Below are 17,734 nucleotides of genomic sequence, written 5' to 3' on the forward strand. Positions count from 1 at the left end.
GTAGCTATGGACCTCTGATTTACTCATTTGAAGGTCCTATTACTGGATCATCTATTTTAATAAATCTAAACACTATCTTTATAAAACCAGATGGATTTTTCTGGGGGATGGTGATATTGCTCGCTTTAAGCTATTTTTAGGTATCTGACTTAGGTGGTCTGAATTGCCTTCTTTGTTGATAGTAAGAAGAATTTAGGCTCCTCACTTTGGTCCTCTGAACTAAATCTAAACTAGATGCTAAGAATAGCCTAAAGTAGATGGCGTGAGTTCTCTCTCTCCCACTTTAAAGAAATCACTTGCAGAAATACTCATTAGCTTTAAAAACGTGGTGTCATCTCACTTGAAAATGTGGTTTCAGGGTAGTGAGATTGCCAGGTAGAAACTAAAACTGCTGTGACTTCTCCACTTGCTGCACACTATCTGGATGCAGAAGGGCACCTCAGATACGTTCGTATCCTCTATGTGGCTTTCTTCTTGAGATCAGGAAAGTGGCGAACACAATGACAAACAATCCCAGGATACTCAGGCCCACTGCAACAGGAGCTGCTTTGCGGTTTTTATCAGGAAAACATTCTTCTTCTGTAAGTAAAAGGAAATCAGAGAATGTGTCTTAGCAGAATACCACACTCCTAGACTGTACATCTGTATGCCAGAAAAGTTAGCAAATACAAGCCAGAAGTTCTCAAAACCTTGTTTTCTTTTTATTCTTTTTTTCTTTCTTTTTCCTGAGCCATACTTAATACTAATTTTCATCTGTGGTGAATCATATCTCAAGAAAACCATACTTGCCCCTTTTGAAGTAGCTACATGCTTGACTGGAGAATGACTCTGCTCTTTCATGTCCGCAGGAGTTGTTTTACCACCAAGATCAGCACATTCACAGCAGGAGGCTTTCTTGCTGATAGCAGATGGGGAGCATCACACTACAAAGTGCAAGTCTAAAAATAAAGAGCAATACACACCCCGCATGGACAAAACCTGCTCCTATGGGGCATCTAATTGCTTCTGCCCAGTACCAAGGATGAGGCCAGAGAAGGCAGCCCATAGTCCAGCACATCATTAGTGCAGTGAGGATCCTAGTTGAGTCAGTGTTTCCTAAGAAAAATTGGACTCTAGTTGTTTTCTCTGGTTAATTCAGAATATTTGTGGATAACTGTGGCTTACTCGGAACATGAAGAGAATAGGAAGGCAAAAGCCTTGGACTTAGTCCCGAGGCTTGCTTTAGAAGTACCATTGTAGTTTTATTGTATATATGATGATATCCGAAAAGGTTTTGGCACAAATAATATCTTTTAAGAGCAATGCAAAGATATATTTACTCCAAACATACCTCTTAGCTACAGAGAGGGCAAATCCCGACTTCCCCAGCCAGTTCCTACCCAAGTGAATATCCAATGGAAGCTCATTACTTAAAAACGAACTTCCAGACTGGGGTAAACTGGCAGCTTTCCAATGGGGAAATACAGGCCATATGGGTCACTGACATAAATAGAATATTTTCCCAAGTCACAAGGGCAGGATGAGTCTCAAATTCACAGTGTAACAATGTAGCCCTGAGAGTGAGGGCAAGGTCTGGGAATGATCACTAATGTGTCATGCCAGAACTGGATCAGACCTACATCTTCCATCTGATCTATAGGAATGGTCCTTCCTTGGGCTCCGGGGAAAGAAAGGCCTCCAGCATGATGCTTTGAGCGGCACCTGAGTAGCAACCAAGTAGGGTAGTTTGATCAGCTAAACCCCGCAGTATACCCCAGCTCAGCAGTGAATCCAGTTTAAAGCCAGGGTGTGAGAGATCCTACATCCTCCGCCTTTTTCACTTCCTGTGACTATTCCATGGCAGATTTTGACAGCACTCGAAGACCATAGCCTCTGTTGTTATCATCTGATTCTCAGGGCTATGCTGGCACAGATTGTATCTTAGCTTGGGATTCCTCAGCAAGAGTCTTTACACCGATGGTGGGCAGTTAGCCCAGGGAGCACATGGAATGTATGACATCATGTCATACAGTTCCAGAGCCTCCTTGTGATTCTCCCCAAAATCTGATTCTCTTCTCCTCTGATCCAGATGACAATTTCGTGTGATGCAATGCCACAAAGCCAAAGGCATCAGCATTCTGCTGGATGCTGCCTTTTAGAAGTCGTGTCTGTTTAATGTAACCTGCTGCTAAGGAAGTGAGATGAAAAGTATTTGCATTTGAGTATTGCAAAAGCCAGAGGTGTTTGAATTGGCCGTTTTGCTTGATGAAACCGTGGCCTATGAACTCTAGAAATTGTTTTTGATGTACTGAAGTGCAGTTCAGATGACACTTTCATAGCTTTCCGGACTCAAACAGGGCAAGGTATTGATGTAATGCTGCTGCAGCTTGTACAAAATTGTAAGGAATTTGAAACCAATGATCATTAATGTTTTCTCTTTCTTCCCCTTTTAAAGATAAGCAAATCAAGAGTAACAGAAGTGAAACTCCCAGTCTCAAGACGCCGGAGGGCAGGAGGCTGGTGATGTGTAGAGTCATTCCTTCACTGGGGATTTTGTCTTTCAGAATCTGCATACGCAGCAGAGGTACACAACAGTTTTGTAATGATTTTGTGGCCACTGGGGAATTAATTCAGAGGTGGTAGCTGTTTTCTCGGTCCTTTGATTGAGAACCAAACTAATTTAATTTTGTATACAGTATTGATTAGCAGAGATTAGCCTGACCTTGGTGGGACAGGGGAAAGAGGAAGAGAGAAAGGGAGAGAAAAAGAAAGAGAGAGTCTGTCTAAGCTCTGTCTCTGCTAGAGACGAGGCCATACCAAAAGCCGTAACTGAACTCACTCATTGTACAAATTTGAATGGGAATGTGGGGACCAGATGGGATCTCATGAGTTGTTCCAGCTCAGTGCTACCCCATGAAAAAAATCTTCAGAATGGGAGCATGGATTGGATTCTCTTAGTGGCTTTTCAGAACTTAAAGAAAATTATACCCCAAAAGGTCCATGTCTTAAGAAAGCCCCAACTGTTGTTTCCCATTATATTCCTTTTAGAATAAGAAAGACAGACAAAACGGTGAACTAACAAAACAAGAAACAGTCAAACAGAGCCAAACTGAGTCAAAATACCGATCTAAAGTAAGAAGAATACAGGGGCAATATTTTGTAAGCATGCAGGAAGTCAAATGTCAGAAGAAGGGTATGTTTTATTAGTGCATCTGAGGGGCTGGAGAGCTGATAACCCTATCTGTCCTCCTGAGTTCTTGTACGGAAACACTCTGAGAGGAAGTCACAGAAATGTGAAGATGTACAATTTCGAAGAGACCGCAGGGTCCCATCTAGTCCACCTCTCTGCTTTTACAGGATCTTTCATGTATCTCACAAGAAGTAAGGCAGGACACCGTGAGGGTGTCCATACTCTGGGACACAGGAGTTTCCTGCTGCACCCAGCAGTCCTGGGCCCCACAGGCTAGCCAGGTTCTGCCTTCATCACTGGACTAGAAATAAGGACGACATCTCATTTCCCTCTGGAAAGAATCCCAGTTGTGAGTGTAAGGAAGAAGTCTTGTTGAGTCCAAACACATTCTCCCAGTGTGGGCAGAGACAAGGAGGCAAGGGCAGTCAGTACTGGTCTGTCTCTCTCTTATACTAAGCTATGTAAAAGACACACTGCAGAGATGAGCATCACACTTAATTCTGAAACTGAGAGCATGCCAAGCGCCCTCCTCCTCAGAAACACATTTCATCTTGTCTAGACACAGCTGCTCTGAAAGTATATCATCCTGCATTCACAAATATCCCTTATTAGCTGGCAGTTTTGCTGCCGCAGCTGTGGGACATCATGAGTGTCAAGAGCCTTTCAAAATAGCTACAGTCTGACTAGGACAGTGATCTTGACCTGACCTGTACGTATGAGGGGTTTGGGCAATGCACTGGTGGTGAAGGCACCTCCGCCTGCTCTGGGAGAAAATGGGTGAAGAATAAAATCGTGGCTGTAGAGTTGAACATTTTTCATAAGATATCACTTATGCCGTCAGAATAAAGCATAAGAAACAGAAGGCACCGAATACTGGACAGAAAGATAGTTTTCCATAGCTGTGATACTTTTCCAACTGTGTTGAGAATTTCTTTTTCTCAGAAAAGGGTGAGAATAAAGCAGCAGACAGGTCACGTTATCCGGGCTCCACTACAAAGCTGTGATTGTGCGATAGGTGTAACAGGATCACCGCACGCGTACGGTTATAATCTAGCAGATTGTATCTGTCAGGCTGCCAGAGTGCTGCTGACCTGTAGATCTCGGAAGGGTAGAAAAGATCTCCTTCTGTTTACCTTTTCCAAACTGGTTATTGACAAAATCAAATGCTTGCAGCTGCACATTAACCAGAAGAAGCTGGAAGTTCTTCTCCAGGCCGAAGGTTTGCTTGCTGGCACACTTAAAGGAATTCCCCAGCTTTGTGGTGAACAGCTTCTCGTGTATGGCTGCATAGTAAAACATGCCTAGAGGCCATAAAGAGAGACACAAATGAGAATTCACACTAACTCTGTTGGAACCAACATCTCTCTGAGATAAAATGGAGGATCCCCAGTCCTTTGGCGGAGCAGCAGTCACAGATATGTCTAAAGCATGGACTTTTTCCCCCTAATGGTTGAGTTACATTTCTTCCGTGTTTAAATGAGTGCTTTATTTCTTGATGGGCAACTCAGCTGAGCTTGGGTCTGAAAAAGGGGCTAAAATTTCAGATGCTTACTCAAAACATACTATAACAACCTGAGTCTGTGAGAAAGGGTTAGGATTCTCCAGGAGCAGACAACTATCTTAGGTCTCCAGACAAACCAGAGGTACCATCTCTAGCATGGGAATTTGACATATCTAGGCTGTATTGCTTTATGTATTAAATGTGTTTCATATTTCAGTGTCACGGTACTTCATGGAAAACACGGCTCAAGTTTAAAGCGTGAGAAGATCTTGTAACCTGGGCATGTCTTTTATGCATATCCTGCTTTGAAAGCAGAGACACCCATGTAAGGCAAAATCATCCACATCACCAACTCTGCATCACTGTATCTCAACCACACCTGCCAGAACAAGAGTGAGCAGCACACTCCTGATCCTCTTCAGTCAAATTCAGTGCACCAGTGTGTATGATACAGTTAATTCAATATTGTTTATCTTAGAAATGATATGGGCTTGCTCACTGCACAAATGCTGCCGGTGGACTCCGAAATGGTGACATCTGGCAGAAGGGCAGTAATGAGCAGCCAGGGGCAGAAAAGGATCTTGTCAGCACCACTGTGGAGGACTCAAAATTTTTATTTGAGGATTCTGAAACTTATGATTAAGCCAATTAGTTTGTGTTTGCTGCAGTTTGCGCTTAGCAATGCACAGGAAAACCCTGGTCATTTAGACCAAGAACATCCCTAGGAGACATATTCTCTGGATCATCTTTTTTTTTTTCTTTTAATCTTGAATTGCTGTAGATCAGAAGAGTTAATGAAAGTGCTCATCAGTGAGAAGAAAAATAGGCATCGAGCTTCCAAAAAGCTCAGTGCTATTAGGACACACTTGGTCGAGCTCCTGATTTGTTTTTCTTCTTTAAGGGACAAAAGTCAATCCAAATACTTGTGAGTAACTAACAGAGAAGCTACAAAATATAGTCATTAACCCGTCACAGATTTAATGTGTTGGAAAGAATTTGTGCAAAATTAATGTCAGAGAAAATCTGAAGCCATGGCTTGAAATTTTTCTCTCTGACCTAAACAACGTTCTCTCAGCATTTCTTGGGATGTTGCATCTGGGGCAGCTCCTGGCTGTTCAAATAGTGACAAGTGGGGCAACGTCAGAAAAGGGAAATCTGAAATCTGATTGCCTGAGAAGAGCACGGAGAAGGTCTAGGATTTCAGGATGGTTGGAAGAACCCCAGTTCCTGTTTTTGTCAAACCAAAATGTCAGACACCTCCTCTCCAGATTGGTGTATTTGAAATCTGGATCCAGCTCTGCATGACTGTGATCCAGATACCGTGTTAATTTAGTTTGACTCCAGCTCAACTGGAGTCACGGCATTTTTGTGTGTTTACAGGTAAAACCTCTGAGGACTGTTTTGTATCTTAAACTTAGGTTTGAAGTAATCTCTATTCTGAAAGAGGTGGGGCAGGAAATGTTTTTGAGGACAAAAGGAAAACCAAACAATCCTGATGAAACTGCAGCCCAATCCCTTCTCTTCCATTTTCATACCATAAGATTTGGGTGAATGACACGTTGAAAGCCTGATAAAACATGTAGTTTGCAACATCCAGTGTTTAAAGATATGGAAGCCTATCCCACACCCAGAACAGTTTGATATGAAATTAAGAGAGTGTAAAATCACTGACCTGCAGAAGATAACTCTAATCTGGCCTCAATTTTACTGACATAGTACGTTGGAGCTTGCTGCAAAAGAAGATACATCTTTTATTCATTATACAACCTCTTTTGTGGGAAAAAAATATACAGTTCGCCACCACAACATGGTCACCATTTCCCAAAGAAACACATTTTAAAGCATCGCCTCCAAGGCCCAAGGACCATCTTCTCGTACGTAGTGCTTTTTCTTTCCCAAATCACTCCACCTAATAGCTCAGGAGTGGGTGTAATACAGCAATCTCAGCTACAGCACCAGCTCTGCTCAGTGCAGTGAAACGGGACCATGCAGGTGTCCTTTTATGCATCTGCTCAAGCTAGACGTTTGTGTGATACTTGTGGTAACCAGCAGCATGCGTTGCATAAATTATCAGGCATGGCTAAGGCTGTTTTATTTTTATTCACCTGTGCTGCTTTCACTGGGAGTCCCTACAGTGCTCTCCTGGGTAACCCTGCACTGAACTGATCCTCAGCTGACCGCGTGCAGGGCCTAAGCCCACACCTCCAGAAGCACTAGGGGAACTCGGTGCTGCAGCGGACTTTAGGAGCAGATGCCCTTCATGTGAGTGAACTGCAGAAAGCAGCAGTGCTGCCATCTTCATCGTTGCTTTGAACTGGGAGAGGTCAGCCATAAGCTGAGAGCTAGGAGCTCCTCCCGTGCTGGTACCACTCGTTTCCTGTTTTGTCTGCCAACAGCAGTCACCACCAGTGAGGAAACAGCTACCTGGATGCGTACGGGAGAAATAACTGCTCTTTCCTCTCCGCTGACACTGTTGGTTCTGGCTGGCTTTCTCTCGCACACCAACAGACTGCTGACAGCGAAGGCACCTGGTACAACCACACAGAGCAGTATTTCCAGCCAAGTGTCCTGTCTGCATGTGCCCTAAAACCCCGGTGCAACCTGAACTCTGGTCCTTCCCTGGACTGCCACAAAGGGAGGGCCAGCCCTAGGAGCTTTTCCTGGTAGCAGTGTTGGAGTGTAATGTGAGTCTTTATGGAGCAGCCTTACTGTTCTTTTTAATTCCAGCCTGGAGCACACAGGGATGGTGACTGCAGCTGCTGCATAAGGGGCAGCAGACATGAATGTCTGCTGTGCACCCAGTTTTAACGAGATACAGTTGAAAAGCTGGTAGGATGGGTTGGGAGAGTTTAAGAAAGCAGATACACCAGAAAAGAGGTTCTCAGCATTATTCCTACTTAAAGGCATAAGTAAGTCAAGTATTACCCATTTTTTGGCAGCAGCACTATGTTCTGTTTGGCCATGGTTAATAACTCAGCTTGGGGAAAACACCTGCTCCTACTTCACGTCTTGGGGGTTGGTTACAAAACTTCCTTTTCTCAAGTTCTTCGCAAAAGGCAGCTGGCAGTGGTGAATACTGAGCCAGTCGCCCACCTCCAGCTACCCTGCACCAGTGCCACAGCCCCAGGGCCTGATCCGGCTCCTCCTTTACCGGTGAAAATCAGAAGTGCCACCCCTGGAGCACTCCTGGTTCAAAGCAGAAGGAGAGGCTGTGGGGGCCAAACATACAAAAAACAGCAGCAAAATGTTTCTTAGTAACCTGAATTTCAAAGAAGTCTAAGCCAAGCCCGGTACACTCTTGAGGCTTATCTTTCAGTGAAGGGCACAGTGCCTAATGCTGTGCCAATCACCACCCTTTTCAGGGCGAGACGGGTCAAGTACCTCCTAAAGGCTCTGATGCAAGCTGGGGCTTTCATGGGTACTTGAATCACCAGACCTTTTCTAAGGACCTTTGTAAGGCAGAAAATGCTCCCCTTCTTGCAGAAAGCATTCGTCTAACGCAAACACTCACGGGCTGAACTGATCCTTTGTTTTAAAACAGCTCCTTGACTTTTTACCTCACTTTTCCACTGTAGCTTTCAGAAAACCTTCTGCCATAAACTAAAATCAAGATGATTATTAATTGGAATCTTTTCTCTGCTCAAGCATTGATGACTCAAATGTGGTGAAATTTGCTGTTGCCTTTGGACTTTCCATGGAAATGTCTGATTAATGGTTTGTACATTTCTTGATTGTCTCTAATTTGAGCTTGGAGCCAGGCTGTAAGATGGACATTGACAAATTGAAGGACACAGATCAGCAGGGATGGCCAGATGCAACCCTGAAGCGCTATCGACCTCCAGAACACAGCCTTAATGCATGTTTCAGTCGGAGTTTGATGGGACACAACCTCCCCGCCCATGAATACACACTATTAACTTCTGTCTCTAGCCCTGCTGGTGTCACCATCCAGCCCTTATTAGCTTTCAGGTAAATAGCACTGTGTGCTGCCTCCCAAAACGTGTGAACCCTGTAAATGTCTGATGAGGCAAGGGGACGGCTGCACTCTGCATTTTTCTCCTGTGGTTGTAATAGCAGCAGCACTCTTGGAGGCGTGTGAAAAAGCCTCATCCACATACGGTGCAGTACCAGCGGGGAACATGGTACCAACAGACACTGCGTCAAAAAGAAAGTTCATTTTCCCCTGTGTAAGCAGGGCCTCTCCCTTGCCCAAGTGTCTGCGTGTACTTTTAAGCCTCCCTGGCGAGGTGCATTTTAAGGGCACTTATCTACTATTTTGCTGTTGTCGTTCACTTGTTTGGAATTTTCCACTCAGAAGTTAGATGAAATTAGGCCCCTTCAGCTGTGGATGGGCTGTGGCTCCTGGGCACTTGCAACTGCACAGGCTGCCCTTTGGATTTAACCACAGCTGGCTTTTGGCTGGGCAGTTGGCATCTACGAGAAGCAAATGTCTAACCTCACCTGCATTCAGGTGGTCCCCAAGACACCATTTCACAAGAGCAACTTGACAGTGTGAGTCAGAGCTGCCACGCACACCCCTTGTTCCTGCGCAGGGACTCCAGTCCCAAAGCCATCCTCTCTCTCTGTCCCGCAAACAGCAGACCCAGCCTGCCCTCCCACTAGATTTTTACCTATGTAAAAATGAGACTCAGACATTGCTTGAGGCTATTCCTAGGCTTTGTGTTGCCAGATGGGTGGCTTTAACACTGTCCTCTAGCACTTTCTATCAAAGGATGGTCAGACACTGTACTTACCCTTCATTGCACATGTGAACCTTTCCAAACTGAAAGTTCAAATAGGTAAGACCTGATTTAACGCTGAAGTTACCTCTGAGCAGGGGCTTGGACCAGGTGGCCTCCAAAGGTGTCTTTCAACCTGAATTAATCCATGGTTCTATGATTCTAGCCTCTTGGGAAGGACAGGAGTAATAGAGCCTTATACGCAGGTGGAAAACTACCATAGAGATGAAATGGGTTTTTCCACAGCACAAGCTGGATCAAAGGCAGCGTAAGTTCCAGCTCCCAACTGAAATGCACCCTCCTTCCCTCTAAATGCAACCATTACCTTTACAAAGGTGAAGTTTATAAATCCTCCACTGAAAGTTAGGTTCAGCTCAGACTGCACCATCCCACAGCTTCCAGATGTCTCTGTCGCATTGGGGTTGACAGCCATGTACTCCATCTGCTTCTGTGGAGAGAAGAGACATTGCAGGGCTGCTGCTGAGGAGACCAGGGAAGGAACTTCATAAGAAGCACTCAGAGATTTATAGCTGCTTTTTTTCCCCAGACAGGCTCTGTGTGGCTGAATGACTAGTGGTCAGTGGTGGTGGCAGACTAATTGCTGTCTGCCAGGGTCATTGCTTGCTCGTAAACCAGCACCAGCACTTGTCTGACACATCACGGAGCTGTTCCAATGGCTCAAGCCGGCAGAAAATAATTTCCTGCTCATTCAGTGAACTGATATGATTCAGAGCAGGGTCAGGTGAGCACCGGTGGTAATTTAAAAAGAGGGAGCAGTGGGAATGTGTGCCTGAAGGCAGAGGAAAGATCAAAATAGAAGCAGGCAGGGGTTAGATTGGCTTCGGCATGTGCTGCTCCCCATATCACCCCGGCTTCCTCACTATGTCCTGCACGGTGATCTCTAACACCTGCCAACCCACACTGCATTCTGAAAGGAGAGCTCTGCAACCCTGAACACAGTTCGGCTCTTTCAGACTCACCTCAAACACACCTTACTTTTGTAATAAACATCTCACAGTGGTCTGGGGAGGTTGGGGATCATGCTCCCTGCCTGGCTTCCACTAGGACAAGGGATGAAAAGTACTTTAACCAACATTAGATACTCATGTCATGTTAGAAATATTCAGACCTCAGACAAGAATATTTGTATTTGTAACAGGGATGGCTCGAGGCATATGAACTCCAGTGCCTGAGGATGTAACCCCACGTATTGTATTAATGGAGGCTGCAAAACTGTAAGTCTGAGGGACATAATCACCATTTCAGGTTTCATGACATCATTCAGAGTGGCTCAGTGCTAGGAGAGAGTACCCCAGGACCCCTGCTCTGATCCATCCTGTGATGCTGAAATCTCCATGCGTCAGCAACAAGACAACTACCTCTGAATCCCAGCCTGTGAATCGACAATTTCTTGCTTTCATTGCAACTCACAATGTCAAAACCTTCACTGACATAAATGCAGATTTCAACTCGTCTGCCATTCTGGGAACCACAAGTATCACTGAAGGCTGATACACACACACACACCCCCACACACCCCCCAGCATGGCTACCACACGTATGCCACTGAAATAAGAAAGCACCCATATGTGCCACTGACATCCTCATACAAGCCAAAGTCCAGCAGCTGAGATGCTGTGGCACAGAGAAGACCTTAGACTGTTAGCAAACCACTTATTTTTATCACACAGACTAACTTCTGAAAAATTGCTCTGAAAGAAGAAGAAATTCCAGCTATTGGAGAAAGAGTCATTGCAAAGCTCAGCCTTGTAATGCTGCCACCTCACCTTCTGTGGATTTTGAGCCATCAGCTGCAAACCCATGACTGCTCTGATGCAGGTCCTCGTCCCGTTGGAAACGGTGTATGTGCCAGTGGGGATGGGAGAAGGCTGTGGTGCAAGAGTGGGTCTCGCTGTCGTTGTAGTAGGTGCAATGATGGTTGATTGAGTCCCTGGATGAGTGGTTGTTGTGTTGGTCATGGCTGGGCTTGTTGGACTTTTAGGTGCTGTTGTTTGATTTCCCGACGCTGTGGTGGATTTTACAGTTTGCATGGTGGCAGCTGTAGTAGTTATGCCAGCAGCTGTCATTTGGGTATTTGGCGTTGTGTGTTTTACGGTTGTGTTTGTGGCTGCTGCTGTCATTTCTGTGCTCACATGTGTGCTGGCTTGCTTGGTTGAGGACGTAGAGTGTATGGTTGTGTTCTTCACTGCAGCTGTAACCGTTTCCATTGCCTCACTTGTAGCCTGGCTCCCTGCAGTCGAGTTGTCTGCTGATGTTGCAGGTACCACCGTGGGAGATTCCTGGCCCATCACTTGTATGGTGGTTGCTCCTGCCTGGGCTGTCGTGTGAGGGCCTGGTGTTGTGGTTACCTGGTGCTGATCTGTTGTCTGCACAATTGTTCTCTGGCTTAGGGGTGTTGTTTCAAGAGAGGCTGTGCTGTTAAAATTAACTGTGGTGCCTTGATGGGGTGAAGAATGAAAAAGGGCCAGTGGTTGAGCAGAAGTAGCTGTATGGTGGAAGGGTGTGGTTTCTGGAGACAGTTCGACCCCCAGGGCCACTTCAGAAAAGCAGGAAGAAAATGCTGCAAAGAAACAAATAAGTCAGTAGTCTACAAACCTTTACATTTAACATTTCTGCTGATACCCACAACATAACTGCACTGATGTCGTAATCAAATGGGTGATACGATTTTATTCTTCATTTGGCTCCAGTCATGACAGGAGAGAGAAAGCAGACACGTGTAGGGCTATCCATACCTTTACACCACTGCCCCAATCTTCACACCTCTGAATGTACCCATTGCATTGGCTCCCAGCATCCCACACAGCTTTTGCTGCTGAAGAAGCCAGAGGATGGCTGGAGGTCTGAGCAGACCTTGCACCATCCCTTGCAGGCAGCAGTACAGCAAGATTTGCTAGAAGCAAACTATCAGGGTCTACAGAAGATGAAGTGGGTGTAACAGTTACCAACAAAACATGGGGAAAGGGAACGTTTCATCTGTGCGAAGGAAGTGAGGCAGTGTAGTGGTCTTACAATGATTCACAAGAGTCTCGGAAACCAGTCTGGGAGATAGGGAAATTCCAGAGACTTTTTTTTTTTTTTGGTAGCCTTGCCAACTTGAACCCTGAAATTCTGCCCCCTGGGAGATACCCAAGGGGATGCTCCAAACAGCAAAGACCAGCTCTCTTAGTGATGGGCTTTCAGCAACGAGAAACAAGTTTCAGCTTTCAGCCTCCAGGGTCATTTTGGACCACATCTGAAAAAGCCACAGCCCCAGATTTACACTTCTGTCTTGTAACATTTACAGAAACATGTCCTTTGCAGAGCTGAAAAGAAAGTATCTGCCTCCTAAATGTAAATAACGAAGTGCGAAGTGGGAAAAGTCCGTTGTAGAATAGAAGAAGGTCACAACTTTTCTGCTTGACTTTTTCTGAGTAAAGTAAGACTCTGTAAAGACAAGATCAAGCTAAAAGAAATCATGAATCACTGACATATTAGAATTCCTTGATGTGCATGAAGCTTCAAGTGTAGTTAAATGCTTTACTGCCTAAATTAACTGGAGGACGTGGTTTAGGGACCCTGGCAGTGCAGGCTGAATGGTTGGACTCGATGATCTTAAAGGTCCCTTCCAACCAGATGATTCTGTGATTCTGTGAATTCTTCAGTTTGGAGACAGAAGAGACCCAGAAGTCCAACAAGGCTCATACTCCTGGCAGTACGGCTCCACAGATGATGTCTGAGAACAACTGGTTCTTCCCAAGACATTTCTCATGAATTGGTGTCAAAGGTTTGTGGGAGGCAGGTTGATGAAATTCAGATGTTATGATCAATTAAGGCCAGAGGTACGTTGGGAGGAAATGGCTGAAATCTCACAAGCTCTCTGTTTTTTATTTATTTTCACTCAGCATAAACAGAGATCTGCAACAATAACTGAATTCACAAACTCTCACCAGTTTAGGATGCATATAAATTAAATAAGTATAATAAAACCTACAGGGTTTTGAATCAAATTCGAGATCAAGACCAAAGAAATGAGAAAAGACATGGAGAACTGAACCTGCACCACAACGTTCCCTTGCAAACGGCTGTGCTAGAGGAGAGCAGGAGGGTAGATGTACACGCCGTACTCCCACAGCTGCCTGGGCTTCCCCTCTTGCCGCACAGAATGCACCTGACTGCCAGTGGAGCTGTTGCTATCAAAGGGCAACTTGATAGAGTTGAAAAGCCACAAAAACGACAGGGTGGATCCCTCCAATTGTGAATGTTATCAGAAAGAACCTGAAAATGCCACCATTAATGTGACACTTCAGTTCCTTCTCCCACTTTCCCCTAGACTTTACCACAGCTGCTGGCAGAGCTGGAAAGCAGATAACTTGAGGTCTCCCTGCTGTGGGCCTGCGGAACATCAGAGCAGTTGACAAAAACAGCTACAGAAAGTCACATCTAAGTGTGTTGGCATGATAAAAAAGAAGAAGTTGCAGTTTTCACTCTTTTTTCCCTATAAGATTGCAAAACCGTATTTAAATTTAACAAGTTTTAAATAGTACTTCTTAGTTTTTAGTTAACAGATTGGTTTCGATTACTGACCAGATAACACAGACATGGAAAGAAACTTCATTTCATTGATGTTTGGATGCCACCCTTAACTTTTAAATGAAACTGTTTTCCCCAAAGTGTCATTTTGACTTAACTGTTTCTCATTAGATACACATCCCGACACAGCCTGACAGGGTCATGAGGGGTGAAGTCAGAAATGACTTCAGGGTGGCCCTGACTCATGCTCACCACATGACCCACCAGACCACTCCTCCAGCCTCCCACAGCTCTCCCAAGCATTTCGGAGCTTCTGTCAGGGCATGGCCATGCTGCTAAACCTGTTGGCTTGGGTCATCTTCTCAAAAGGCATTTGGCCACATGAGGTCCCAGGGATGGGCAAGGATTTCTCTCTGGTGGCACCTAATGGTCTTGGCTCTTCTTGGGAGGCTGTTGGAGGTATTTCAGTAGCTCTGCTGTGTGAAAGGGCAGGTGGGCCCATAGGGTGGCTGAGCTACCCTCCAGCCAAGGCCTTGAAGGCTTCACCGTGGCTCCCTCACTGTTGTGGCATTGCCTCTCAGGGAGCCTGGCACAGCTCGGCAAAGGAGCCGCCTGCGCAGCTCCCCCACCGCAGACCTTTTCACAGCTCTGCTGGCAAAGGAGGCCACAGAAAAACAAAGAATTGCAGCTCTGCATCTGTTAGTCTCTTTTTTTCCTATGAAGCCAGCTCAAAACTTGCGACCAACAATTCATTCAAGAGTTGTGTGCTCCCTGTGGTCTATCTTCCTGGGGCAAGCAGCTGCAATCCCCTTGACTCACCTCAGCTTCAAAGTTCTGTGTTACAAATGCCGAGGGCTGTGGTTCTGCCCAGCAAGCCTCCGTGCCTACAACACTCCAGAACAAAACGCTCAGAAGAGGATCAAGCCAGCTCTCAAAAATCTGCTGTTCACAGTCTGGGCCTGGAACCCCTGTTTTCATGATTTGGTGACAAGTTTCAGTCAATGCCAGCAAAGGAATGTCACTGTTCTGCTCCCTGGCATTACAGTGGGAAGTGGAGCACTCAGTGCTGTGATCTGGCTGTGACGTTTCTCAGCCTGCTGTCCTGTAATGGGTTGGGTGGAAAAAACTCCTGCTGTGGATTTTCCCCCTTCGCCTCTCACCACACACTCATGCTGCTCAGCCGCCCAGCAGATCTGTTCTGCTTTATGCTGCCCAGAAGGAACACTCATGTTTAGCTGACTGGTTTTGTGTGGACATGAAAACCTGACCCAACTTCTACAAGCACTGAAAACTCTCTCACCAGCTCTGGCTGCTTTGGTTTAAGTCCTTGAGGAACTGGAAAAGCACCAAGATTTTCTGAGAGGTTTCGGTACTGCCGTAGTTTCTCTCCAACAGAGGAGCAGTTTCTTAAACCTCCAACCCATCAGACCTTTATTCCTTAAGCTCTAAGTATGTTTAATTCCCTGTCTGCACAGAAACACTTGACTTTGTGTCATTAATAGAAAATCACAACTAATTATTAAGGAATGATAAAAAATGGATAAGGAGCTGAGGAAACATGTTCTTGCTGGTCAGAAGATCCTTGCTGATCACTGAGTTACTAGTGTTGCTTCTCTCAGTCTGATCTTGCTCTCCTTTCATGTCTAAGTTTTGGGGCTACTTGAGCAGACTTTGGCCACAAAGCAGGTGTGGGAAAGCAGAGCAGATACAGCGGGAGCTGTTTGTGGTCAAGTCGCTGGGCTGTTTCCCTGCTCACTGTGCCAGGAGATGGATGGCGGTTGTTACCTGTGTGATCCCCAACTGCTGACAGCAAAGCAGAAATCCAGAGCCACACCAGCGGGCTCAAACCCTTAGCCATCACCCACATTACATGACACTCCGTCCTTCTTCACCCCGCAGACTGGTACTGCTGCGGGTGTTGAGGGATGACTTAACCTGCTGGGACACCTCCTTGACCAAGCTGGCTCCACAGATTTTTCACAGAGCAGCATTAAGAATTGAACACTGACATTGATGTGGTTTGTCATCGAGATATGTCCCCACCTGCCTCCTCCAAGCCCCCCACCTCACGCTTGCCTTCCTGATCATGTTCTGCATCTCACAGGGCAGACAAACGAATTTGAGCAATACTTCCTTAGTTTTTCTTCTGCTCATTTCAAGACTTTTAGTCAGTTCTGCTGGACTGGAAATTATTTTTAGTTAAGAAAAGCAAGCCCAAACAAGTCTGCTTCTAATACTATTTTGAGCTGACTCCATCACACACAGAGTTTATGTCACCACAGAGTGCAAGGGGAAATACACAGAAAAACATCAGACGAAGTCTATGCCGGCTAAAATTAAATGTAGTTACAGTTATCTCTTAGCAGTGGGGTTTGACTAAAAGCACCCCCAGTGCTAGCAGCAAAACCGTTTAAAGTTTTCTGTCTGTTAGGTGCTGACCTGACTGCAAAGAAACAAAACTAGCGCAGTCTGTCTCCTGGTTCTGGTAGAAGTGATGGAGGATGTTACTCACCACAGGCGAAGGTCAGTACGATGAGCTGCCGTGCGCTCCTCCCCATGGCCAGCACAGCTGCAAGTTTGAGCGATGCTGCTTCTCACCGTGGAGCGGGTGGAAAGGAAATCAAGGTGCCCTGGGGACTGAAAAGTTTCACTTGGTGCAGGGAGTGCTCAGTCACATGGCTGGAAAGGAGGTGGAGAGAGAGAGCAGGGAGACCGATGCTTCTGGTTTGTAAACTACCGCAGAAAGAAGTAAATTACGGTTAGGAAAGAAAGTGAAAACAGAAAGACTGCTGGGCTAACCAGGGGCAGGAGAGGCTCTCCCTCTGCAGCTGAGACCTGGGGCTCTGCAAGGCCATGTAAAGCTTCACGCACCTCCCTCCAGCTTTGATAACCTGGTGCAGACTGCAGCTGTACCTCAGACGAGGGTTACAACCTGTACATCAGTACCCGTGTTCTTTACAAGGGTACTTTCTTTAGGGCCAAACTCTTTCTTTCATGTTAAGGCACAGAAGGGAGAGGTGGATCTTGAGTCATCTCCACAGAGCACCTGCTAAAAGCAAGACAGGGCTGAGCAAAGCCCCAAACGGGCTCTGGTCCCAGTTGGGGACTGTCAGCAGCCTTTGCTGGCTGGTTCAGTCCTGCTCCAAGGACTGAGCTTGTTGAAGGTGGATCAGCTGGGGCGGCTCGCCAGTAGCATTGCATCCAAACACACTCCTCGGCAAATAGCAACAACCCACCTACATCCTGAGAAGTGCCTCCTGCAAGCCACGCCAAGCTGGGAGAGGCAGGTCCCAGCACGCATAGCTACACGCCAGAGATCGGCAACAGAAGAGCATTATGCCTGCTCACGTGCACGGCTGGATTTCCAGCCCTGGGCTTTTGCCACAGGGCCTGCTTGGTGTGGGGGGAACAAAACAAGCCCACACCTGGCATCTGGTGTGGTCCTAATTCTCCATTTTTGCATACCAATATTGCACTGCAGTAACAGGATAAGGCAATGACCTGAAAACTCGAGAAGTTTGCCCCTAGAAATCTGGATACTGGCTGAAATTAGTTCCAATTTATTTTGCTGTCTATTTGCATTGTGTTTCTACATTCCCATTTTTACCTGCTTGCCCTTCTACAGGATCCACAACAGGATTTGGGGTCAATTAGTGCTCCCTAATAAACCACTGGTAGCCAAAGGTCCGCCTGTATCTCGGGGGTAACTATAATAAAGTTACCCTACAACTTCCTTGCCTTCTGGCTGCTGCATTAGCATTCGCAATTCTGAACTGTCTGCGTGAACCTCTG

At 45.9% G+C, this 17,734-nt stretch overlaps 1 protein-coding gene across 1 annotated transcript; it reads right to left on the reverse strand.

The window, feature by feature from the left end:
- Nucleotides 1-439: 439 nt before the first annotated feature.
- Nucleotides 440-16,500, reverse strand: LAMP3 (lysosomal-associated membrane protein 3). Its single transcript, XM_010143377.1, has 6 exons — nucleotides 16,455-16,500; nucleotides 11,197-11,990; nucleotides 9,735-9,857; nucleotides 6,343-6,400; nucleotides 4,303-4,470; nucleotides 440-579 (listed from the first exon to the last, which is right to left on the reverse strand). The coding sequence occupies exons 1-6, from the start codon at nucleotides 16,498-16,500 to the stop codon at nucleotides 440-442; spliced, it is 1,329 nt and encodes a 442-aa protein (XP_010141679.1).
- Nucleotides 16,501-17,734: the final 1,234 nt, after the last annotated feature.

The sequence above is a fragment of the Buceros rhinoceros genome, unplaced genomic scaffold (assembly GCF_000710305.1).
Source record: "Buceros rhinoceros silvestris isolate BGI_N320 unplaced genomic scaffold, ASM71030v1 scaffold23619, whole genome shotgun sequence".
Lineage (NCBI taxonomy): Eukaryota > Metazoa > Chordata > Aves > Bucerotiformes > Bucerotidae > Buceros > Buceros rhinoceros.